The sequence below is a fragment of the Peromyscus leucopus genome, chromosome 2, assembly GCF_004664715.2.
Source record: "Peromyscus leucopus breed LL Stock chromosome 2, UCI_PerLeu_2.1, whole genome shotgun sequence".
Taxonomy (NCBI): Eukaryota; Metazoa; Chordata; class Mammalia; order Rodentia; family Cricetidae; genus Peromyscus; species Peromyscus leucopus.
In genome coordinates this window covers 9,478,141-9,505,885 of record NC_051064.1, presented here as the reverse complement: position 1 = coordinate 9,505,885, position 27,745 = coordinate 9,478,141, and the positions used below count along the sequence as shown (strand labels likewise).

The following is a 27,745-nucleotide window of genomic DNA, read 5'->3' as shown; positions in this document are numbered from 1 at the left end:
AGACTCACAGTTGAGAATGAGAGAAATAAAAGACTCCCATGGCAACCTCTTCCTTCTACCCCCACCTCCAAAAAAAAAATAGTCTAGACAGGAGGCCATTAAAGCAGATTCTTAAAAATTGTGATGAGGATGCTGAAGTGTAGCTCTTCACAGTTGATGGCTGCTGGAAGAGGTGGGGATGGGGAAGGATCAGTTTTCTTTAAGAGGCTGGCCACTAGGAATTTGACCATGCTCCAGTGGATGTATGGGCAACACAATTTGTACTTGGTATATTGATTTTTCTTCTTTTTTTGTCTTTGAGGTCATGCTAATAGCCAGTAACTGTGTCAGAGGAACAGCAGGTGGCAATTGGGGTTCAGGGTATCAGCCCATCAGAAAAAAAAACTCACTGATGGGAATAACACCATTAGGCAAGGCCACAGGCTATAGACTCGGGGATTTTTTTTTTCTTTTTTGCTTCTGTTGTCCTTCTACATATTTGCTCACATGGTATGGGCAGATATGGGTAGTCCCTCACTGCCTATATTATACTGTGTTTATCTCTTGAATAAATACATCCTCATCTACTTGGCATTTATATCTGTGGATTGTCAGGAAGAAGATTCCTCCTTAATCTGCATTGTCTAGTTGACACTAAGTTTTGATGATTAAAAAATATTAAGATGTGTTTCAAAAAAAAAAAAGATGTGTTTCATAGCTAAGGCCTATAAGTCCCACCTAGGAGCTGCTTTAGATCACAGCTCAGTTTTATGACTTTGAGAAACATTTGTGTACAGGATTCAGGCTGGCTCACATTCCTTTAATCTTATCGCTGAGAAATACAGTCATGGGTTTCTTGTGCATCATTACATGGCACTAAGCTTCAAAATAGCTTTAGATTAAACCAGTTGCCTTGCTAATCATTTTTAAGATAATCCCAGAAAAGCAGTCTTTAATTCACAAGGACATACTGAACTGCCTGGCTAGATTGTAAATATAAAACAGCCCAATTATTGCTGGCTGGTGAATGATTAATTTCTTGTACCCATTCCTGACCTCAATTTGTGAAAAGAAATTCTGACTAGTCAAGGCTACAAAAAATAACTTGACTCTATAGCCCCAAAATAAGGGCTAGAGGTTTTCTTTTGATAATCAAGAGTCACAAATAGGACAAAAAGTACATTTTAAGAATAAGCAGCATGGTGTCATAGTATTGTAGAAAGTGCTTGTTGAGCTGATACTAAAAGATATCTGGTACTTAGACGATACTAGAGAATCTATGACACCTTTAAGGTCTTTTTGTCCAAAACCTGTCACTTACCAGGCAACTCTGTGATCTAAAGAAAATTTAGAAATTTTGATTCCTGATTACAGAGTGTTAATTCAAAATGTTTATGTAGTCATGGGTTGGCTTGATTTCCTTTCCCCTGCCTGGGACATGCTTTTACCTATAATCATTCACTTGAAAAATGGTATGTTACCTTTTTGTGACTCCTGCATTGCCTGAAAGATACTATGGGAATATTGAAATGGTGGAGGCAAAGGGCAAGGAGGAAGAACAACATGAGAGACCTGGATAAACCTGGGAGGACAGGGAAGTGAGTATGATTGATCAGGGAATGTTAAATTCACAAATAATCAATAAAAACATTACGGTGGGAGAAAAAAATTACAATAAAGACATGATTTAAGTAAGGAAGTCAATATCAAATTTTAAAATTCTGTTTAATTTTTTTAAGAAAGCTCAAACTGAAATCATGCTAGAACATCTCAGTGGAAAGTCTCACCAACATCATGTCAAAAACAGAGAGCTGGAGATGGAAAACAAAGTAAAGAAATTGGATCACGTTATTAAAGGTAAATAAGAAATTAAATTAAAAGTCAAATGAAAAATAAAAAAACAACAACAAAAAAAAACCAGAACCTGGGAGAGACTATGAAAATATCTAACCTCCAAATTCTGGACATAGAAGAATACCACACTGAAGGCAAAAAAATATCTTCAGCAAAATCATGGAAGAAAATTACCCAAACCTAGAGAAAGAGATGCCTGTCCAATCACAAGAGGCTGACAAAGCACCAAATAGATAAAACCAGAGAAGAAAATTTTTATGACAAATTATAGCTAAAACATTTAAAACACAGAATAAAAGCATGTTATTGATAATTTACAAAATTAAAGTCTAATCACTAATAAAACAAGGCCTATCAGAATAATTCCTGATCAGTCCATGAAAAACTTTAAAGCTAGAAGGCCTAGAAAGATATACTCCAAGTTCTGAAAGATCGACAATGATTATCCCAGAATATTATACCAGGAAAATCTATTAAAATTGAGTGAAAATATAACTTCCCATGACTACACCAGATTAAAGGAATCAATGACTATGAAGGTGTCTTTGGCCAAAATAATAAATGGAATCCTTAAATCTAAATAAAAGTATAAACATAGCCAAGGGGCAATAGTAAAACAACAATATTAGGACATGGAACCAAAAGAGATCCAAGAAAACACCACAGCAGCAACAAGATGACAAGAATTGATGCATGCCTCTCTATAACACCTCTGAATATAAAGAGTCTCAATTCCCAAATAAAAAGACACAGACATTACACTAGAAAACATAACCCAGATTTTCCATGACTCCAAAACATATATCTCACCATTAAATATAGACTCTATCTTAAGATAACAGAATTGAAAAAAAGTATTCCAAGCAAATATAACTAATAACTTTGCAGATATAGCTATTCTAACATCTGACAAAACAGATCTTAAACCTGAACTAGTCAGAAGTAATGAGAGAAACTGCATATACATTCAAGGAAAAGCTTACCAATGGGATATTACAATTCTTAATAGATATGCAACACATACAAGGGCACCCCATTTTATAAAAGGTACACTGTTTATATATATATATATATATGTATATATCACAGACTGACCTTAAATATGCAGTGCTAAGTGATTTCATTATGCAATAGACATTTCATCCAGATATAAACTAAATAGAGAATCCCTGTGTCTTAGTTAGTGTTTCTGTTGCTATGATAAAACACCATGACTAAAAGCAATCTGAGGAAGGCCTGGTTTATTATCTTACACTTTGAGGTAATGGTCTGTCACTGGGAGAAGTCAGGACAGATAATCAAAGCAGTGAAGGATCATGTAGGTAGGACTAATGCAGAAGCCACAGTGGAATGTTGCTTGTTCATCAGAGCTTACTCAAACTACTTTCTTCAAATATCCAGGATGACCCATCCATAGGTGGCACCACCTTCTGTGGGATAGACCCACCCACAACAGCTAAAAAGCTTCTGTACAACAAAGGATATTATCATTTGGTCAAAGAGACAAAATAAAGAGTGTGGGGGAAATATCTTTATCAGCTTAATGTCGGGGAGAGAGAGTAAATATGTCACATATACAAACAACTCAACTAAATAGCAATAAAACAAACAACCCAACCTCAAGAAACAAGGCATACAACTGAACAATGGGTTCCCAAAAGATGAAATACAAGCAGCTGAGAAACAATTTTTTTAATGTTAAACATATTTATCTATCAGGAAAATGCCAATTATAACTACTTTATGATTTCCTCATAGCCAAGTTTATAATGAACAAGCTCACAACAGCAAATGATGACCAAAGTACACTGATTTGCTGCTGATAGGAGTGAAAGCTAGGGTAGCCACTTCAGAAATAAGTTTGTAAGTTTATCCAACAGTTAGAAAAATATCTACCACCTGAAATAGCAAGGTCACTTCTGACTTCCTGCCTGGCTACTGGCCAGTCAGCATTTTATTTATCAACCAATGGGAACAACACATTCACAGCATGCAGAGCACCATCACCCATCATCTACACTCAAAGGACTCTACGCCCTACTTTAGACATGCCTTCATATCCGTGTTCATTGTTTCTTTATTAGCAATAGTTAGTCAATGGAAGCAGCCTAGAATTTCATCAGCTGATTAATGGATAAGAAAAATGTGGTGTATTACCCCAGAGGAATATTGTTCAGCTGTTAAGAACAATGAGGTTATGAAACTTATATAAGGGAATGGATGAAGCTGTAAGCAATCATTCTAAGAAGCCCAGGTCTAGGAAGACAAACATTGCACCTGTCCGTTCATTTCTGGATGGTAGATTTGGATCTAACAGACCTTGAGACGCATGTGCTTCATTTGGAATTCCCATAGAGATATGTAAATGATATTTCTTTTGACATATCTATTCTGGTGTACTGTTTTCATTTTGTGAGCATAAATATGGCCTTTTGATATATTCTATTTTAAAGTAATAAATAAACATATGCATGTGTTTGTAAGAAACTAGGCGATACTTGCATGTGAGTGTGGGTGCCTGCAGAGGAGAGAGTCATCAAATAACCATGGTGTTAGAGTTACAGGTGGTGTTTAGCCCCCCTGACATCTGTGCTGGGAAACCCACTCTGAAAGAGTTATATGTGCTCCTTAACTGCTTCATCTTCTCTCCAGTGCTATATTTATGTTATACTCAGTTTTGTTTGATTTAAAACTGCTGTTGGCTTTTCTAAGAGAAATTACTTATATTAATATTTATCATCTTTTAAGTAGTCTTATTGATTTCCTTGATAGCAAACAACATAATTATATATTCAGATAATATTTAGCTAATTTTTAATTATGGTTTTTGTTATATTATCACTGATACCTCTAAAGAAATTTAAACGTTAGAAATATTAGTAATCAGGAATTGTTCTGACTTTGTCCTTATGCTTCTTTTCTTAGTGTGTTAGGGTTCTAGCTTTAGTGTTGTATCAGTGTAAGTATGATTTGTGTTTGGGAGAGAGATTGGGGGTTAGGAAGAGAATAGTGCATTAAGGTAAATGTGTGTTAAATATTTTATGAAGCATCTTTTTATCATCTATTGGGGTAAGAATTTTCTCTGCAAGGCTTTTAATGTAATGTTACAATTAATCAATGAAATCTCTAATACTGAACACATGGCATTGTTCATATACACAACACTTGTTTATAGTGTGTTAACAATTGTGTTTTTAAGTTCTATTAGGAAAAATTTTAACTAATTTAACTTTGTGTTTACTTCTTCATTGAATTATTTTTATTATATTCAATGTTTCATACTAATTTGGAAGTAGCAGTCTTTTTTTTGTGTGTGTGATATAGATAGCTAAAGTGGGCTTGGAGTCACCTGATGTCTAAAAAAAGAAATGATGGTGTACTCCAGGAAATTGTACTATTCATAAAGGATTGAGAGGTAAGTAGAAAGGGGAAGAAGAAATGGGAACAGGTGGGAGGGGAGACCAGAAAGAAGTTTGAGAGAACAGAGAAGAGGGAACAGAGTGGGAAACACAGGAGAGGGAAGCTGAAAGAAGAGATGGATGGACAAGACAGAATTAACAATAAAACAAAAATTTAGGAGTAGTTTTGCTCAGTGCAGTCTTTTCTCTTGTAAAATAGAAATAATGTCCCATAATTTTTAATACAGAATCATTTAAATCTAGACTTAAGTGCTTTTAGATGAATAGTTTATTTCATGCTATATGCTAGATCATGGTTTCTTAAATGTTTTTTCACCTGAGAAATTTTGTTGGTCTTAAACTTATACAAATAAGTATTAAAGTTAAAACTTTGCCGATTATAAATAACTAATAAACAAATTTGTTATCCATATTATTTTTGTCATTCACTAAACATGAAAGAAATTGCATGCTAATGGTATGGATATGCTTACTTGTTTTTATTTAAGGAATTATACATTTGCTGAGTATTTGTTACTTCAAGATATAGAGCATTGTCAATATTTTTTTCTGAGTTGATTGACATTTTGATTTATAGTCCTCAATGAAGAATACATGCTTCATGTAAATACACAAAAGACAATGGCAGAAGTATGCTTTAGGCCATTTCAGAAAGTGATGGAAATTCTATCTTCATCTCCAAATAAAATTCAGTTAATGACTACTTTTAATGAAACTGAAGTCACCAACTCAGAGTGATTTTCAAAATCAATCACTCTCACATAATATAATTCAAAGTTATATTGATTTTATCCTTACATGCTGAGAAATGATGGCAGGGAAGTAGTAAAAGTCCTTGTTTATGGATACTAAACCATTATGTGTATAATAGGATTTCTTAAATTTGACATAGAATTCCATATATGGAAATTATTATGATCCATTATATGACACAATGCTGACATCTTTCTTATTTAGTGAACAAAAAAATCACCATTTCTATTATGCAACAGTATTCTGGTAGCACAATAAGACGCAAAAGTAAGGTTTGCAACACACATTGTTGTAGACACACAGTACACCAAAATATTACAAAAAATGGTTAATATTTATGAGTGGCTTTAGAAAAAAGGAAGTGAATACAGTAGTAATGAACAAGTAGAAAATGATACATAGAATATGCTAACATTTAGTATAATATCTATATTTCTTACATAATACTGCAACATATTTACAATTATGTCTGAATTTTTTAATATATATGTATATATGTACATGTATACATATGTGTATACATAATCCAATCTATTCCTCTTTCTTAACTTGATATATTGGATAAGTAAATTGGTTTATTTTATTATTACAAATATGATGTCTCAAAAGGAAAAAAACATCGGTTTCTCAAAAAACTGTTATGTAGTTAACTGACACTCAGATAGAAAAGGAATCATTTTGAATTCTGCACACCACACCAAAGTCAACTCCAAAGATCTTAAAAACCATATGTAAACTGTAAACACATCTAAAAATCTTTTAGAATTAATCAAGATAGGTATGTTCATGGTCATGGAGTGTTCTAGCTGTGTGGATACATGGCCTGTGGGAACTGACAGATTACCTAGACCCATACACTGCTCACCAAAGAGGTAATAAGAGTCCAAACAGAATAAATTTACTTCCATTCTCAATAACTGTGAGATGCTGAAATTCTAGTACCAAGATACAAGTGTTTTTAATTCATTTCTTCAGCAAGGTTTCAGATGTCTTAAAAAACTGGGCGTTGGCCACTCTTTCTTATAGAAGCCACATCCTTCTCTTCTGGTGTGCCTTGGGTTCTTTTGAGAAAACACTTTAACCCTTGTGCTTAAAAATATAAAGATATATTTATTGAACTCAAAATACAATTCATAAAAAGAAGTAAGAGTTTGATGTCTAGTTCTTTGTCTGCTTGGGTTTCATGGCATTGTATATTTTCATTGAAATGTCTTCTATTTTACAGAAGTTGATAATTGAATCCTCATCACAACCATGGTATTACCTCTGCTCTGAGCATCTCTATTTCAAAGCAAGGGTAAAACATGCAGGCATTTAGTACCTTACCAATGGTGGCAGAGTTAGTACTAAGAAAGCCGGGATTCTAACAGAATCCAGAGTTCTCACTGTAATCTTCCATCTCTGACAAACATTGCAAACTATAATTTTAATTTCTGCACTCTGGCACTCAAGATTGCAGTATCTAAGACATTTCTTAAAGATGAATATTCTTGTTTCTGCCACCTATTACAGATTAAGAAACAGCTCAATTAATAATTGTATTTTCTAAGTGATCTGACCATATATAGAATAGTGTTTTTTTGAATTCTCACAGTGCTTGATATTATATTGAGATTGTGCAATACATAAAATAATATATTATCTTGAACTTTTCTACATCTTTTATACGTTGTTTGATAACATATTTATTACACAATTGCTTCAATAAGATTTTCTTAAATATAGTCACAATTCTTTGTCCTTTTAAGTAATCACTCTGTTATATATTTTATAAAGCATATGTTACATATTGATTATACATTTGCCATCTTCATTTACATACATATTTTATTCTAGAATGATTCTGCTTCATGTTTCACTTTATTTCATAATTGTGGGACAAGGTGTTTCTAAAACCCTGAGGAGCTTATGGTTGCACAGCTTGTAACATCATTTTCCCACATACTTTTTGGAAGGACTACTCATACCAGGACAGCAATGTGATGTGGCTCACAAATGACCTTCACACACTTCCATCCTCAGGGTGGAAGGACAGACAGCTTGTGGTTTTGTATTTACTTACCATTATGTCTAACTTCTTCTAGAGATTAGTCACAAGTAACTAAAACTAGTAAGTCTTTTAACTAGTGCTTAAGAGTGTGCAGTGACAATCTTAGCACTCTATGCCACTGTGTTTCCTCATTTAGGTTCACTGATGGAGTCAATAACCAATTTTAGAGGCATAAAGAAAATCCCCAAGGCTTTCTATCATAGGAAGGACCATGCATTTTGCTGCCTGACAGAATTACAGTTCTGTAACTCATTCTGTCTTAGAAGTTTGCTAATTAGCATTTGTTTATAACATTTTAAGTAGCTCTGGTTAATTGCTGGAAACTTGAAATGTGTTGTGTTTTATGGTCTGCAGAGCACTGCTGTTTGAACACTTATGAACTGACAGCAGTGAAGGATGAGGATGAACAATTCTTAAATAATTACCAGATATTGTGAGTATTCTTTGGATAGTACAATTGAGAATTAGTTACAGTAATTTTAAAAATGTTAGTAAGAAGTTCTGAAATGTTTGTCTCACTGAAAAAAAAGTTCGCTTTAACTTTAGTATATGTTTAGATTTCCTTATCTGACAAATGGGATTAACTATATCTAGTTGCAATAAAGAAAGACAGGAAGATAACTTTTTAAAATGTGGCAAGGTACATCATAAACTATTTGAGAAAATGAATGAGGGATTTTTACACACAAATGAAATATTATCACAAGCTACTAATATGGAACTGTGACATTTTGTATAAAACCACTGAGAAGAATAATTTGTCCTAAAGACTCCCTCATGATGAATTTCTTATACTTCTTACTTCTATGCTATTCAAGCCCTTCCACAATGTGTGCATAGATTTTTTTCAAACAAAAGGTAAGTATTATCCATGTATGGAATCCTGAAATTCATTATCACTTGGAATGTCTCTATAATATCGTATATGTTGGAAAATGCATGTATAAAATACAAAACTTCATTAGATAATTCTTTAGTGACAAAAGTTTAGAATGATTTATTGAAAGCTTCAAAGACTAAGGTATGTATGAAGATGTACAAATGAAAGAATATTTATATGCTTATTGCCAGGAGAGTTCAAATTACCTGGAGGGTAGACTTTTCACTTTTATCTTGAAAGGCTTTGTAGCCCATCACCCTAGGCAAGCATGCTAGTAATATACTCTCAAACATGGGATAAAAGCTAACATCTTTTCCTTGTTTTCCATCAGTCCAAATGGTAATAGAGTTATATAATCATGTCTTGCTAAAAGTGTTCATTATAACCAGCACTGTTCTTTAGATCTTTTCTCCAAGATTTTTGTGACTTAGAAATTCCCACAAGGTTTGGCAATAGAATACTATGTCAAAGTGATTATCTGAATTTGTTTTTACCCTAGGCCCTCTGTCAATCTATCCTTACTAGATGTTCAAACTCTGTATCAAATTTGTTCCTGAAGGCATATGCTAGAGAATAAAACTTCCTCAAATAGAAGAGGGTGGTGCAAGAGAGAAATGAATAAATGCTCTAGGACATCAAATAAACATATCACAGTTCATAGTTTTTTTTTGTAATTTAACATTTAAGTGATACTGAGATTAATTGAGGTCTTGAGTAATTGCAAAACTCACAGTACTTTTCACCTGGACACTTTCGTGAATCTCTCTTTCTTCATTACTTTAAGTGATATTCTTATGTGTTTGAATGGAAAATTTTAATGGGCAAGAAATTATAGCTCTAAAGGGCAGTTGTTGGCTAAGATTATGAGAACAAGAGCTCTTTTTAATCAGTTAGATTAAAAAATACCAGTAACTATAACAGATGTGTCAATTTTATAAGCAAGCCATTCTCTCTCTCTCTCTCTCTCTCTCTCTCTCTCTCTCTCTCTTTCTTTCTTTTCCTTGTCCTTGTTTTTACAGATTGAAAACAACAAAGGCAAAAGGTAGGCTATGGATAAATACATTGAAATTTCCCAGAGATGTAGTTTTAGTTTTTGGAGAAGTAGAATGATGCATCTTTACACTGTCATGACTTACTGTTAAATTAACATAAAACACTATTTTTACATAGTTCTATTGACTAAAACTACTAGAGGATTTCTGAAAATAAAAGTTGTTTATTTAGGTATCTAGTTTATATAGTTGGAAACAATGATTTCTCACTGTGGGTGTTTTTCTCTTGGGAAGTGCTAGGTAATTTTAAAGGTATTATTTTCTTTTTTCTTTTTCAAGACAGGGTTTCTCTGTGTAACAGCCCTGGCTGTTCTGAAACTCACTTTGTAGACCAGGCTGACCTTGAACTGACAGAGATCTACCTGCTTCTGCCTCCCAAGTGCTGGGATCAAAGGCATGTGACATCACCACCTGGTTGTATTTTTTTTTTTAATAGACTTAGAGGGGAAACTGCTGGTTTCTCACAGATAAAATGCAGAGATCCTTTAATGAATAGTATAGGCCTCTAACTGTTATCATTGTCAAGAACAGGTATGTGGTTACATGTAGTACAGAAAGAAATTTTAAAAAGTTGTAGTCACTGTGTTACTCAAGAAAGAGAATTATGGGATGAAACAATTTGATAGAAAAGAATTATAGCTTTTTTTATGACACAAGTCAGGAATCCTAGATCTCAGGGAACCAAGGATAGATGATCAAATGTAAGACAAGCTTGGGCCATAAAATGTGTTCCAGAGCAACATAAAGTTCATAGTGAAATCTTTCTTGAAAACCCAAGGACTTAGGATAGATATGCTCATGGTTAGAGAGCTCTCTTAGCATGCTCAAGGCTCTGTGCTCAGTACCCAACAATTCTGGGGGGAGGGGGAACAGAAAAATAACAGATACAAAGTAGGCTAAGTTTTCATTCCAGAAGTTCTTATCTATGTTCATGTCTTGTGTGAATTTAAATATAGTAATTGGTAAATAAATGAACAAATGAATGGGCATATTATCAGTGAGAGGAAACACTGTGTACTTGCATACATACATGATACACTATAAAATTAAGAACATAATAGTCAGTCAAATGGCAAGTAACTGATGTGAAATAGTCATTTGAAACCAATCTTCATTATACTTAGGATTTCTATTTCAAACATTGCTTAACACTAGGATTCAGTATTTTAGGCATTTTAACTTTTTCATAGCATGGCACAAATTTTACTCTCTCTCTCCTCTTTTACATAAGCTGACTTATTTCACAGTGCTCCCTGGAGGATTAAGACTGTAAGTATAAAGTTTCATCCACCTAGAACTACTTTTCTGTTCGCCCTCATTCTTTTAAATATTTTAACAAGTCTCCTACTCTGTAGAGAAAGCTCTCATCAGTCCTCTACCAATCTCATTTTCAAGTTATGCTTCTACCCTTGTGGCTACTTATATGTAGTACTTCCCATAGTGACTTAGTTACTGTCCATTGTTGTGATAAGTCACCGTGAACCAACCTGTAGGAGAAAACATTGAATTGGGAGCTTATGTTCCAGAGGATTAGAGTACACATTGGTGGAGCAAATTCGGAAGAGCAGGCACAGGGAGAATTTGCATCTTGATCCACAAGTAGAAACAGAGACAGAGAGAGAAAAAGAGAGAGAGACGGAGTAAAAAAGACAGAGAAATAGAGAGATGCACACCCACACTCACACACACCCACCCCCCACCCCCACACACACCTAGAGAGAGAGAGAGAGAGAGAGAGAGAGAGAGAGAGAGAGAGAGAGAGAGAGATTAGGGATGATGATGATGATTCTCTGAAACTTCAAAGCCCATCCACAATGACACACCTTCTCAAGTAAGGCCACACCACACTCCTAGTCCTTCCCACCAGTTCCACCAACTGGAAACCAAGTATTCAAATATATGAGCCCATGGGAGTCATTCTCATTCAAACCACCACAAGCAGTATAGAATGGTGTTTCCCAAAGTAAGTGTACGTACACATTTTCTATAGCACCCATGTGATTATTTCAGAAAGTGAAATTTCTATACAACAGCATAAGCAAGAAAGGTTCCAGAATGTCACAAACATCTCAATTGTATCTTACTGTTACTGACACACTGAAGTTTTCATTTTGATGGTTTTAAAAAAACTTTACTAAATACTAATCTTCATGTAGTAGAGAAGCTAGCTCTCTAACAAGAATTTCACTTGTTCTGGTAATAGAATTTCTAATGAAAGCTGCTGTGTGCATCCCCACTCCAGTAGATGAGGTCAGGAGATGTGAGCCTATGGAAATGACACCATCCCTTGCTTGAACTGCCACATAGAACACTTCTTTCTGCTATATGCATCCAGAAATGAATTTTCATGGAGTGATTGGACCATGAACATTCTGACCTCATCACTGTGTTCTCTATTGATGAGGTTGTAAGTTACTGTGATACTGTCAGATGATAGAAACTGTAGAAGGCAGAATCTCTTTGCTGGAACATAATCATTGAAGTTGGGCTCTTGAAGAATGTATCGTAATCTCCGACCCTCGCTTTTTGGCTCCCTGTCACTGATTTCCAGCTGGCAAGATGTGAACGGTTTTCTGCCATCACACACTCTTAGCTATGGTCTTCTGTCTTCTAGAGTCCAAAACAGTAATATCATCTACCCATGACTATGAGCTAAAATCCACAAAATTATTAGTCAAAACATATACTTCCTCCTTTTTAGTTGCTTTTTTTGATATTTTATTGCAGATATAGAAAGATGACTCATGCAGAAGGAGAGAGATCTGAAGACAGATTCTTCCTCCCTTATGAATGATACTCAAAGAAAAAATGTATTCGGTTTTTTTTTTTTTCCGCTTATAAGAGTTTATTAGAGATACAGGGATAGAGAGTGCAGGCCTGTGGGAGAGACACGTGCGTGGAGAAGAGGAAGAGGAGAAGAGGGAGAACTGGGAATATGGCGCTCCGCTTTAAAAACCGGCTGGGGGCGTGGCCAGATGTATTCGGTTTTTATGTTTGTTTCTTCTTACTATTTAAAGCTAGCTCCCAAAACTCATAATTTTTTGCTTCAGGCAATGGAACAGTGAGATAATCTGAAAAGACAGACATGACAAATGCTTATTTATAGCTCATGAGTAATCAACTAGTGTAATCAGTAGATGCGTGAAATCGGCACCGATGTACATCAGTCTCTAACCTCTGCATGATATTTTTGTACAAAAAAAGAATTTGTGCAGCTCCAGATCTATAAATAGCCAGTGCAAAATATTTTTGAAGTTTATTTACTCTTTAAGGGAATATATTTGTGGGAACAAAAGTTCTCCTGATTAAAATTAGTTTGAAATTATAATAAGCATTTCTAATATTAAAAAGTGTTAGGATCCAAATTTAGTGAATATTAACAAGGTATGTAAGAATTTACTTTAGTAAATTTAAACGTTAATCAGTTAAATAACCAAACTAAGAAAGATTTTTATTTAATAGAGATGACATTTATTTTAAATTAATAAATTGTCTAGCTACTGTCTGATTTTTAGAATTTCTTTTGTAATATGGATCACGAAGGAATCTTTATTTTCACAGGAAATTGGGAAATGTTTTACTCCACATCAGTGCCATGAATCCAGAGGAAGAGGAGGATTATTCTATTTCCAATGGACAGCAAAGCTATGCTGAAATTTTTTTAATGAATAAGAAATGAAATGAAATTATGGCCATTTCCTTCTATGTAAAATTCAAAGTATGATATTATGCATGGCTAGAAGCTAGCATTACCAAAAAGTGACTACTTTGAATTATGTTATCCACATATACGATAAACATATTTATAAATAAGTTTCCTCAGGAAGCCGATGTGACCTGGAGTTACAAAGGGGCCACGTCAACTGGGGAAAGGTGAACAAGTTTGGAAAGAGTCACAGTCTATAGAGGTGAGCAGTGTCACTGAAAGGTCACCTGATGTACTGTGTTCTGTGAACCAAAGGTACAAGCTTTAAAGGAAATACAAATGTCTACCTCACTATCAGGTCTGGGACATGGTTTAATGAAAGGTTATTAGTATTATTAATAATGTATAACTTAAGCTTTATCATAAGTATGAATTAAGTGGAAGAAGCATGATACAAAGAACATTCAGCGTTATTTGTGTAGTTTCAGAAATCAACTTGGCATCTTGGAAGAAATCCCCTGAGCATAACGAAAACTAATATAAATTTAAAAGAAAAAAAAATGAAAAGAAAGATAGAAGCAAAAACTTTCTTTATAGTTTAAACAACTAAGTATTTTTACCTTTCTTTAATTACTTTCTAGTAATAAATAAGGAAGTCAAACTAAAAAAAACATAACTCAAATTGAATTATTACTCTATATTTACATATACTTTTAAAAAAAACAACCATCAGAGAACATTGTATTATATTGAAGTTTCTCATTTTGACAAAATGCATGAATTATTACACTAACTGAGGGTAACTTTTTATGTATTCCGAAATAGGACTTAGGAATCTGAATCAATAGAGTAAGAATTAAAAATCCAGAGACAGTAATTAACCAAGATCAGAATATGACCTACATGCAAAATCCAGATTAAAATTAAGTTTGTGCTCCAGCTTCTGAACAACCACAGTTACTCCATGCTCTGTGGTTTTAAGGCAAGATTTAATGTATTTTAAAATAATGTCTCTTTTTATATGAATTGGAAAAGCATATAAATTATATCTTAATTCTGTATGTCAAAAACAGAATTTTATAAAAACTTCATAGTAGAAGATGTTTTCACTGGAAAAATACTCTATGTGCAAATAGACATATGAAATTGCTGAGGTAAAATATTCACACATAGGCAAAACACCCCAACTAGTTCTGCAATGCCTGACTTGAAATTGATCTGTTGAACATTTCCATCATGCTAATAATTTTGTTGAAGACAGACAGTGAAACTTGGCCAAATACATGTTCTCTAAAACTCAGTGAGAATGTGGTCAAACAATATTGACCTAGAAAGCCTCTTGCTTCCCAAACATACAAATCCATAAGGATTGCTAGGAAACTCTCTTAGTCACCAGGCTATCTAGGTTTCTAGTCAGTATAAGAACATCTCCTTGCCTGATGAATGCTGAGAGGGCCAGGCAAACATCATGGCATCCTGTCATAATAACTCAGTTAAGAACTAGGCCTCAGTCCCTGCTTTTTGGAACTGAGCAAGCAGTTTCTGAGGAAGAGCTATGAACAAAGGTCAGTCAATCTACAACAAAGACAAGGAGGCCTGGTGACCTAAGCATAAACAGCTCAATATGATAACCAAATAAAGACAAAGCCTAGGACTTGTCCAGGCCTGCCCCCAAATGGAAAACTGTAACCCTCACCAGCCCCTGACTATTCCTGGCCAATTAGAATATACTAATATGATTGTCTCTTGCTTGAGCCAATCATATAAAATGACCTAAGTGTGCTAGGAACGCCCCTTCTGCTGTGCTTAAAAGGAACCCACACATCCCTCTTGGGGTCTTCACCATCTTGTCTTTGTGTGGGATGGCAGGCCCTAGCATGCTGGAATGATAAATGCCCTTGTTCATTGCATATGTGGATAGTAGTCTTTTGTGGGACTTCTCCAGGACCCTAACAAAGGCAAGTATCAAAGAAACTTTGCATTGGGAAGTGAAGGGAAAGTCCTTTTGTGGACCAAGACATGGGCTGTGGTTTGGGAGACAGAAACATTGGTGTAGGTATAAGCATAGGTTTTGATCAAAAGGCTATCCAGCTTGGAAAACAGAACAGCATATGCAGTAAGGTAGTCTACTAGTGTAGAGACTGGCAGTGGTTTGTGGAATAAAGGGGCACAGTAGACTCTGTGGGCTGTGAGGACAAGGGAAATTCAGGGAAAAGCAAAAAATGCATGCATACAAATCCAGAAGACAAATTCTTTCCATTCCAATCTTTGCTGGGTGTTTATTAGAAATCTTCTTTCTAAGAAACTGAAGTTTTCTTCACCTACTCCAACTCATTCAACACTCTCTTTGCATTCCACTGATGCCACATGGTTTACTATTCCTTCCTAGAGGTTCAACACAATTTGTGTCAATGACTCATAATTACCACCCTTTGTTTAAATCTCTCACTTATTTTAGGGTCTATATTTGTGAGATTTTAGTAATACATATGCCCAAGTATCCTTCAGCATATGAGCTATCCTTAATAAAAAAAAAGCCCAGTTCTGGACTCATAGTTTTAGACCAAAACATTTTTCCTTCTGAAAAAATCCTCTCTCTTACTGACTTGTAAAATCATCAACAGTGAATCAGCTCAGAAATGTGGGACTTGTTCTTGAATCTTTCTTATATTTGTTAACAGATTATCAGACTACTTCCTTAACATTTAGCATGATTACCTCTTTTTCCACTCCCAACTCCATAAAATCGACTTTCATCATGTGCCCACAGTCTTTTTTAACTACACTAACCTACCCACCAGCATGCTCCCTGAGCTTTTCTCATACTGACATTTCAGCATGTTCTCCCCAGCTTAAACTTTTTGTTTCATTCTTATACTTGCAGTATCAAAATGCTCAATGATAATATTTCTCATTTAATCATAAAAAAGTCTCATTTTAAGCAAAGAACTTGCATTAGGACGTTGAAATTTTCTTAGCACTACTAACTTTTAACCAACTTCTAAATTCTATTTTAGAATTTAAAAATTCACGGAGAAGATGAAAAGATTATTCTAAAGAAGATGGTTCATGATTACTCATCACTTAAGACAAAAATTTTAAACATGGGTGAACTAATAACTCAGGCTTAACCAATATAATGATTTCCTACTCTAAAGAGAAAGACAAATGCATATACAGTGCGTGTTTTACATTGTAAGAACCTGTTAGTATGTTCATGGTTAATTCACTGCACATCAGGGACAAGCCTAGTGGTTTTTTTTTTATGAACATTTGATTTGAAAATAAATAAAAAAAATCAAGATATAAGTAATCAATTTACTTGAAGTCATGTTTTACCCAAGTCCACAAAAAAATAGGCATGGTACTTAAAGGTGAAGGTGGGTATGCAGCTTGGAAAGTGGGGCTTTAATCCCACATTACTATGGAACTGATTTCAGCAGGGAACAACTGGGTGTCTTGCCTTGCCTGGATTTCTAGTGGTCAGGGTTAAGAACAGGTGGTTAATTTCAGTACTTGACCTGAAAATCAAGATTATTACTTAAATTGCAAAGCATCTGTTTAGTATGAAAGTCTTTCTATATAGGCAAAAGAAGTTAATAAACTAAGTTCCACCTAAATGAATAAAGTTTTTAGCATGGATTTGGATATAAAGTCTGATCTAATCTGCCTTGGAGATGATCCTCAGGGAAACACCAATAAGAGACACAGGTATGACTAAGAATGAGAAACAATCCCATTAGAGGTGTCATTTAACTCTGCTTCTCAATGCACAGGAATCTTAGATTGTCATTTTTATCCCTTGGTTTTGTTAAGTTAAGACACTAAATTTGGAGTTATATTCCTTTCTTTGTTTGGTCCAAGTTTTAAAGATACTGATCAGCTGAGTGGTGATGGAAAGCAGAACTCCAGAGAATTTGCTACAATTCAGTTGAAAGAGAATCAGAGTTAAAATTGACTTTATATTCATAATTATTTTTTATAAAAAGTAATAACCAAATGTGTTTCCACAAGGTCATGTTAGTTTCACAGTAATGAGGATACAGGCAATAAAGGGACCCTGAATTACCTGAATGTGGATATGAAGTAAGAATTTTTTGTTATAATACTTTCTAAAGAACAATAGAAAACTCCAATATCAGGGTAAGTATGGGGATGTACATATTAAGGAAACCAACTGAGCACCTGGAAAACAGACTAGACTGTTGAAAAATATCATCTTTCTTTACAGTAGAGAAAATGAACAATGAAGATGTAAATAAAAACTAGAATTTTGCATATATGTTTGGAGATTTATACCAGATATTATGTAAAAGCATTTTATTTTTTCAAAACTATACTTCAGACTTCACTCACATATTAATGAGCACCATAGCTTCCCAGTGTTCTATTTTTGTTGTTGTTTCTCACTGTGTAACCCAAGATGCGTTCAGGTCCTCCATCGTTGTATCTCAGTCCCTAGGCCAGGAGTTACAGCTGTGTTCCACTATTCCTCCCAGTAAACATTTTCTTGAATTGATCAGATTTGATAGGAAAGTACTCTTCATGCTTGTCTCACTTTTTAATTCAGTAGTTTTGTTTCTTTAGCACACTCTTTTGGCTTTATTGTTGTGAACATGATGAGGCAATATCATAAACGGAAATATCTCGTCTAGATAGGGATAATGGTTAGTTACAAAAGCATTGGGCAGGATTCAAGGATCTGTAGAAGGCAAGCATTAAAGGCCTCTCTGTGGTGGTTAAATTTACAACAATCAAGGGAACAAATAAATAGCAAGCCTCTGAAAGAGGGGCATTCCTGTCATTCAGGAGGCATGTCCAGGCTGCCAGTGGGACCAGAGCAATGCATGAGGCACAGGACTAGGGATAGAATTGAAGAGGTGACTGTATAGAAGATCACAGGGTACATGACAGAGTATAAATGTCTCTGGATTTCATTCTTTGGAGGTTTAAAAACAGGTTGGTGACATAATTCATGTTTATAAACAAAACATTTCCCCACAGTGAAAAACTCACAGCTAGCAGAGTCTTTCCTTGGGCCCCTGGTATACAATGGCGACTACACAAGAAGGTATCAGTATGGGCTAAGATAAAGACAGAGTTTGATATCAGCTAGGAGACTGCATTTGAAATATGGGTCAAAGGAAGGGATTGAAGTTTTTATTTCAAAAGCTGCATACATAAAAACCTGGGATTCTAATGATAGTTACAGAGAAGTTACAAAATAGACAGGATGTGGGAAAATGAAGTTATACCTGAAGATAGATGTTGAATAATCAAGAACGTATACAATAATCAACAAAGTATATAATCAGTGTGAAATATGAATATGTCCAGGATAAGAAATACAAATGAGACAAATACTGGTGGATTGATTGTAATTTCTTACATGGGAAAACATAATATTTTGGGGTTTTTTTGGTTTTTTTTTTTTTTGGTCTGTTCAAGTTCAATAATCACAAATGTTTTCTTCTCATTTTTATCCCACCTCACAAGATACCATCTTTACTTAGCAAAAATTCAGTATTGCTCCTCTGGCATGAAACGTACGGTGAGCACTGGGATACACAGAGTGTGCATAGTATACACCACTGCTAACCATTTAGTAAAGAGTGAGTAGAGATCCTTTCAAGTCTGGAAAATATATTACTTTATACCATTTTTTAACATTTCTCTCTAAATAAAAATTGTAAATAAAGAAAGTGAATTATCCTTTCAGAAAAAAATCCTTATATGCAAGGTCAAGAAACTTAGCCTATGTTTTGTGGAAGTTAAGCACTATTTCAAGTCAAATAAACTTAAGTTGGAAGCAAATATAGTATTTGCCTGTCTCAGAATTGGTGGAGGTTGTAAATATCACAAACAGCTTTAATCACAAGTTGACATATTTGTTGAGATAATACTAGCTACATGCAAAAGAATGCGATTTGAACGATAAATTTCAAACACTGAAACTGGTTAAGGAAGCAATAAATAGTACGGAGCTGCTGACTGCTAACAAATTCATCCATATAGGCAATATGGATAGAGTAAAGGGAAATCTGCAACTGAGCATAGCTTACCAAGAGGCTGGCCTGCGATGACCCTGGCATTTTCTCCAGCCACCGCAGCTCTTGCATGGCGCTCACTCATGTACTGGACGAAAGCATACCCTTTGTGAACGGAGCAGCCAACGATTTTCCCATACTTGGAAAAAATAGCTTCAATGTCCACTTTTTTGACGATGGCTGTATTTAAATTGCCGATGAAAACCCTGGAGTTGATGGACTTGGGGTCATTCTTATTGGTAACATTGCTGGTCTGTGTTTTGCCCGTCATGGTTGGCTCACCTTGTTTTAATCCTTAAATAAACAAACAAATAAAATAATCAGACAATAAAATAACTAAATTCAGTAGGTATCTCTGGCTTTGAACAGATTTCAAATTGTCATCTGGAAGTGCAAATCTCTGAATATAACAGATTGTCTTGTAAAGAAAAGTTAGTAATATCAAAGGTACACATCACTTGACTAAACCATGCTGGGAAAATTCTTATAATTAATTACACACAATTTTCAAAAAAATGCCTCAGTTTTGTATCCAATGATCAGCCCCACATATGACTGAATGTTCTGTACTCATTTTATTTTTAAGTATACCTATATTTGCTAAGGAAAATTTAAGGAATAACCCCTTTGATTCTGTGAAAAGAACAAAAGAAAATAAATGTTCACATGTTTAAGTCTGATGAAAATGGATATTGAGTAGCATAAGCACTTTGAAGTGTTTGAGCACAGGCAGTGTGCCACTATGTGCTTTGCAATAGGCACACTGGTTATCTGCTTCGGCAAAGGAATCCTATGGTCAGAAGCCAACAACCAATTCCATTAAAGGCTAGGGAAAAGAAAATAGAAAAGGTTAATATCAGAAGCTTGATTATGATTTTTTTTTGCAGAGGAAAGAATAATTAGTTCTGTACATGACATTTGAACCAATAATGTATGCTATCACAGTTAAATGTAAGTAAAAAGACATATACAGCCATTATTCATCAATACTTAGATTTACCCAAGAATACTGAAGTGTTTTTCCTCAGCCTCATTTTTTAAGTAAACTCAATGAAGTTTCTTTGAAGACATTAAAATCCGTAGCTGTATTTATTGAGTGTTGATGTGTTGCCAGGTATCCTTTTCTTTTTACCATTATGTGAAATAGAAACCTTAGGAGGGTTATACTCCCGAAGGGATGCTCATTGCTGAAGGATAGCCAATGGGTGCATTTTCTTGGTGATAATTACATATCTATATCAAGAACCTATTTAAAATATTTCAGCTGTAAGTTAACAAGTGCAACTGATGTTTAAGGGTCATTTTAAATGATACTTTTTATTTCATTGTTAATCTAGCAGAAGTCGCAAAGCCACATAAATTGGGTATGCTTAAACATTTACTCACTATGTATATAAAAGAAGTGCTGTTGAAATCACACACAAGCTAGTAGCATAAAATGTTTCAAATAAATTATTCATTATTACATCTGAGGTTATAACTTTAATTCAGAATAGACCCTCACACAAGTCATTATAATGAAGGTAGATCTAATAAACAAAACATTAAGTCATTTACATAAAAATAAGGAAATTATCAAAAAGAATGATTTAAGACTATCATGTATTATTACAACTTAACTACATTATACTTGTTTCTTCATTATGACATATTCAAACTAGAATTGTAGAAATGAAAATTGATGCATTTTTTCCTAATCTAATGAAATTATACCTACTGAATAACTCAAGATAAAGCTCTGATAATGCAAGAAAAGTTAAGGTACATACTAAAACATCAACTTCTTTGTATAATTGAATGTATATTCCCTTTATTTCTAGTACAGAACAATATTAAAAATAAAAATCACAAAAACATAATTTCAATTCATGGCAAATGATTTCTGAAGAATCATATCTGTGATATAGTCATGTGTAAGCAATTCCTATGGCTGACATTTATTTTGTAGACAGGGACCTGCTGGTTAGAAAGCAATCATGGAAGCCCTTAGATGAGGTCACCTGGATGAGGTCAGATTAATGTTTTGTGGACTAATCCAATGTGAGGTTGCATTTACATGCTGAGTTCTTGTTATGAATATCACTATGCTATCTTTACACCATCTTTGACCAAATCTATGAATCTCAAGACAAATTTTAAGGCACAAAATAGAGCTGGGCATAGTGGTGTACTCCTTTATACTCAGAACTGGGGGCACAGAGATAGGTAGGCTCCTATGAGTACCAGGTCAGCCAGATATAGAATATTCCTGTCCTACATAGAAAGATTCTGTAAAAATGTTAATTTGCAAACATTATTGTTGCTGAAGTTTTCCTGTGCCCACCTGACTCCTGTGACATCATGGACCCACATGAACACACAGAGGCTTATACTAATTACGAATTGTATGGCCTGATGGCTCAGGCTTCTCGCTAGCTATATCTTACATCTTAAATTAACCCATTTCTATAAATCTGTACCTTGCCACATGACTTACTGGTATCTTTACATCTTGCTTCTCATGGCAGCAGCTGGCAGAGTCTCCTCATTTCTGCCATGCTGCAGGTCAAGCCCGCCTGCCATGAACCAGCTCAAGCCTGCAGGCTTTGGTGGGCCTGAGAAAGACAACCAGGAAGCTGCTCTTGGTTCTAATATAGAACCCTTTTTAAAGCTTTCTCAGGTTTTAGGTGGAAACTCTCACCCCACGTCTTGGTGCCACATAATTGGGGATACTAAGTACTCTGCAAAATGTAGGCTTTTTATCTCTCCCACACAGACTGGTAGCTATCCTCTACCAGCCTGGATGACAATAAGAGCTGTTGAAGTTGTCTGTATTATCATGTCAATGTTTTCAAAAAATCAATCCTTGGATTTGCTGCAACTATCCTGTTCCTACATTACTACTGAACTATCTAGCTTATGTAAATCTACTACATGAATTTTTGGTCAATTAAAAAAAGACTCACACTTACAGTCATGATAACATAATGGAGACAAACATTCAAATACCTATAAAAACATGTAAATATACATGAAACATCTGTTATTCCGACAATACTTGTGATTGACATCCATCTTCTAGGCAAGGATCTACTGGGTGACATGCAAGAACAATTATAGTAAAGCTCAAACTGTGAAGGGCTGTGACATCTCAAAGAAAAGTAAGGCCATGGTTTGTCCTTTTTGTCTGTCTGGACAGGTAAACAAGGTTAATTAGCAATGAACAAATCCTAGTAGGTGTGGTGATATTTTATTTGTGCTGAAATGTGATATTTTATTTGTATGTTAATAAATAAAGTTTGCCTGGAGATCAGAGGTCATATTGAGCCATAAACAGAAGTCAGGCGGCTTTGTGGCGGTGGTAGCACACAACCTTAATTTGATCACATTGCTGGCAGAGTCTCTGTGTGTTCAAGAACACAGCCTAGCATGGTGACATTCGGCTTTAATCCTAGTACCAACCATAGAGACCTGGAGGTCTGTATAGACAGGCAATAACAAGGAAGTAGTAATGTGGCTAGGTTTAGATCCAATGAGAAGGGAACAGGAAAGCTGAGTTGGGAGGTGCCAGCCTGTCATCCAGGAAGCAGCATGCAATGGCACACAGGTAAAGCCACGGAACACATGGCAACTTATAGATTAACAAAAATGGGCTGAGTTTAAGTGTAAGAGCTAGTCAATGGTAGGCCTGAGCTACTGGCCGAGCAGTTTTAATATAAGACTCTATGTGTTCATTTGGGTCTGAGTAGCTGCCACACTGTGAGACTGTGGCAGCCGGGACCAGGAAAACTTCAATTACAAGTAGGGATTGCTGCAGGCATAGATGGTAGATTCACTGTCATGAGAAGTGAGAAACAATATTTCAAAATGTCTGAGAAGGCTAAAAATGATGAGGGAATCTTCTTGGAATGAGAGTTAATCAGGAAACAACAACATCAAACAAACAACAACAAAAACATATGAAGTCTGCTAACAGAAGTCCTTGAATCTATGCTGATAGCTAAGACTGCAAATAAAGGGTAAGAAGTCAGGTCATGATTATAAAGCTGTTGAAAAGCTGTGAGCCTGTGATTTAAAAGACCACAAAAGACTAAGGCTAACTCAGCTTCTTCCCAGCAGGGGTGGAGGGCCCATAGTGATTCCTGGGTCATTAAGGTCAGACTTGGAAGAACTGGGTGTTCATAATGGGTTCAGATGATCCCTAAAATTTTCTTTGGGATTAATGATGATAAATAAATAAATAAATAAATAAATAAATAAATAAATAATGAAACCATAAACACATAACAGCAACATGATTGTCAACCTCTGTTACAACATGATTGTCAACCTCTGTTACAATCCAAATGCGTATCAGCAAAAGGCATAAGGGAATAACAGGAGATTCGCTGTCTCCAGTATCCAACCAAAAGTTCCTTTAGTTTTATCAGTTTAAAAAATATTACCACTCATCAACAGAAAAAAAAATAAGGATGAATCAAACAAAAATTTTAAAGTCAATAACTCTTATTCTTAAGTTTTGAAACATACCTAATGTATGTATATTACAGATGACAAGTCTCTGCAGAACAGATATGTAAATTTGAAGCTGCAAAATAAGGAATGTCCCAAATGCACTAAAAAAGGAAAACACTGAAAATGTACTAAAAAGCTTTAGACAGCTGAATGAATGGTATCAGGCTGTTTATCATACATATATCCAGAGTCCTGGAGGAGCTAGGCAAAAGATATTTAGAAATATGATGGCCCCAATTCTCCTAAATTTCATAAATGTGGTATCAAAGATCTGAGAATCTGAGCATAATCTAAGGAGAAAAAAATACAAAGAAAAGCATATGATCATAATCAAATTGCAGAAAGCCATTTCTAAGGAGCTATTAGGCATTGGAAGCAAGCCTGCATTCTGACAGAGAAATGGGGAGGAACAGACAAAGAGATCCTGTCACTACAAAAGAAAAGACAGGAATGAACTTTTTTCAAGGGAAGGATTTTTTGTTGTTGTTATTGTTGTTTCTTTTGTTTTTAACAAGTTTGTAGGGAGAGAATGTGTCTGTGAAAAAAAGCTGTGAAATAAAAGATACAATTAAACTACTGTTGCACCAGAGGACTTTCTGTGGAGGCAAAGGTAGTTGATAACTACATTCCCCAAAAAGAAATCCAGTCACTGAACCTGGCTTGTGACTACTTCAAATACTGCAAGCATAAAGTGGGTACTGAATTTTTGATGTTTCCTTAATTTAAATAAGGTTGCATTGTGCTGGGTCGCCCCACTCAAAAGATTACCTGAATTTTGAACTTTGAATCATCTCAGCATATAATCAGAAATAACGAACATTTATGCTTAATACATGCTTAGAGAATAAATATGTTTTGAGATTGTAATTTTAGGGCTCTGGTGGTATTAAGTATAACTTAAACAACAACTAAAAAGTTCAACTACCTGCAATTAGATAAATATTAAAATTACTAAGGATTTTCATTTTTAAAACATAGTGAGTAAATGAATCCTCTAGAAATCATAATGTAGTTAGAATAAATACAGTCATTTCATTTATTTTTGAGAGTTATACCCTCAAATTATTGCAAGATACACTAAAAGTTTAGTTTTGTTTAGAAAAAATATTTCTGAAACAGACAAAATTAGCACACAGTAAATCCATCCTTACCCAAGGATAAGTGGGTGTTGATTTTCCAATCTCAATTTCAGAATCACTCAGATACCACTGAATAATAAACAATAAATAAATAAATAAATAAATAAATAAATAAATAAATAAATAAATAAATAAATAAAAAAGTATTAAAAAAGTCACCTAGCAGTAGTAATTTACCCAATATTCAAGAATTCAGGAAAACACACAAAAAAAGGATGCACAAGAAAGAATAAACTGCCTTGTATAAGCTATCACACATTGTAGTCTAGACTGTCATTGGTATTGTCTGATCAAACATAAATACTGCAAGAGAGCAAAATTGAACATGTAATTCAGAGAAGTGGTGAGAGATGAGAGAGAGAGAGAGAGAGAGAGAGAGAGAGAGAGAGAGAGAGAGAGAGAGAGAGAGAGAACAGAAAACAGGAAAAGAGATAATTTTCATCTAGGAGCAGGTAATACCACAAGTGCTCAGTATAAGTAAGCATGCAGTAGGTACACAGCTAGTTTTCAACACACAGAAGCTGACAGTTGTTTTCTATAGATTTTAAAATGAAACTTCTAGGTACAGCATTATTATATTCATGATTAGAAAATGCTGAAGTATATCTGAAATACATAATGCACTTATTTAAGCTTATAAATTGAAGTAACACTATACAGCTCTGGATTTACTCTTAAGAAAAACATGTACAATTTAAAAAAAAAACTGTTTGGGTTTTTTTTGTTGTTGTTGTTTCCTAGATCACTGAAAATTTTTCAATGGCTCATAAGAAAAAAAAAAAAAGTTGCCCAGGGAGTGGGGGCCCAAGCCTTTAATCCCAGCACTCCTTAGGCGGAGGCAGGTAGATCTCAGTGAGGAGGAGGCAGGTAGATCTCAGTGAGTTCTAGGCCTGCCCAGTTTACAGAGCAAGTTGCAAGACAGCCAATGCTACACAGAGAAACCCTATCTCAAAACAAACAAACAAACAAGTCAACAACAAAAAACTGCTTAATATACATGCTAAGGTGACAAAGCAAAACATTTGTAATATTATATTTGGAAAAATCTGCTGTCCGTTTGTCTATTGGAAAAAAATGGAAAGTATTTGCCATTGGCTCTACTATTTGTAAAGGTAAAGATCCTTCGTATAGTAAAGAATTACTTCTTAAGTATCAAACTGTTTTAGGGAATAAACCATATGTAGCTTTTAGTAAAGATTTAGAGGAAATGTAAATTTGAAGGATTATATATAAATAGCAGAGAAAAAAAAATGTAATCCCACTCCGAACGAATGTGTGGATTCAAAACTCTATTTTTTCTTTATCAGTTTTAAATTCTTAGAAAAAGATGTAAATTAGGTAAAACTTTACTAATATATGTATGTCACAATCATTAAATATTTTATTATTCTCTTGTTAACTTTTATGAAAAATTACATGGTTATATATAGAATGTCATATCATTATTTCTTTCTATATAATGCTTGCTCATTTGTCTAATTTCCCATTTTCAAATTCAATAAGCATAGAGTGACAAAATTGAAATTGTGGGGTAACACAGGGTGGGTGATATTTATCACCAGTCATCAAGCACTTTCCTGAAACCCTGAGTGCAACTCTTGGCACTCAGGGCAGTGGGGTAAGAGAGTGCCTGGAGAGTCCACTGGCAGCAGTGGTGACACACGCCCGTTCTTCCCACCCAGAGACATTTCTGATGAATTATTCTGAGCATTGTCCACAATTAATTATCATGTGAACAATAAGTGGCTATTGCTCTCATCTGTAACAGAAAACAGAGCTGGGTTAAACAAGACAGAAGCAGCATATTTTGTCACACTCAGGCAACAACGAATTAGTGTTTGGAGTTTTCCAAGCATTTTCTTCAAATCATTCTCATCTGGAAACACACAGAGGATTACATTGATCTCTAATGTTAAGTAAATCTCTTATTAAAGCTGAAGATTAATTCTGAACATATTGATATTTCAATAATCTATTATATATCCTTCCTTCCCTCCTTATTCTCCCCTCCTCTCCCCTCTTTCCTCCTCTCCCCTCCTTCTCTGTGTCTCTCTTATTTTCTGTCTCTGTGTCCCTTTCTTTCTTTCTTTCTTTCTTTCTTTCTTTCTTTCTTTCTTTCTTTCTTTCTTTCTTTCTTTCTTTCTTTCCTTCTTTTTTTTGTGAAAAATACCAGATAAAACAATTGAAGTCTTGTTTCATAGCAGAGAAGGTATAGTCTAACAAGGTGGAGAAGGCATAGCGGAGGAAGCATGAGATACTTAATAAGGCAGCTATTCACCTTTCATACAGTCAGAAATCAAAAAAAGAAAGAAAGAAGGAAAGAAAGAAAGAAAGAAAGAAAGAAAGAAAGAAAGAAAGAAAGAAAGAAAGAAAGAAAGAAAGAAAGAAAGAAAGAAAGAAGGAAAGAAAGAAGGAAAGAAAGAAGGAAAGAA

At 34.7% G+C, this 27,745-nt stretch overlaps 1 protein-coding gene across 6 annotated transcripts in view; it reads right to left on the bottom strand.

The window, feature by feature from the left end:
• Positions 1 to 27,745, bottom strand: part of Ralyl (RALY RNA binding protein like) — a 683,194-nt gene that overhangs the window by 364,999 nt on the left and 290,450 nt on the right. For all 6 annotated transcript variants that reach the window (XM_037202361.1, XM_037202359.1, XM_037202358.1 and 3 more), the window contains one exon: positions 19,696 to 19,974. In XM_037202361.1, the coding sequence (XP_037058256.1) occupies positions 19,696 to 19,951 (256 nt within the window). In that variant the 5' untranslated portion in view covers positions 19,952 to 19,974. The remainder of the gene's footprint in view (positions 1 to 19,695; positions 19,975 to 27,745) is intronic.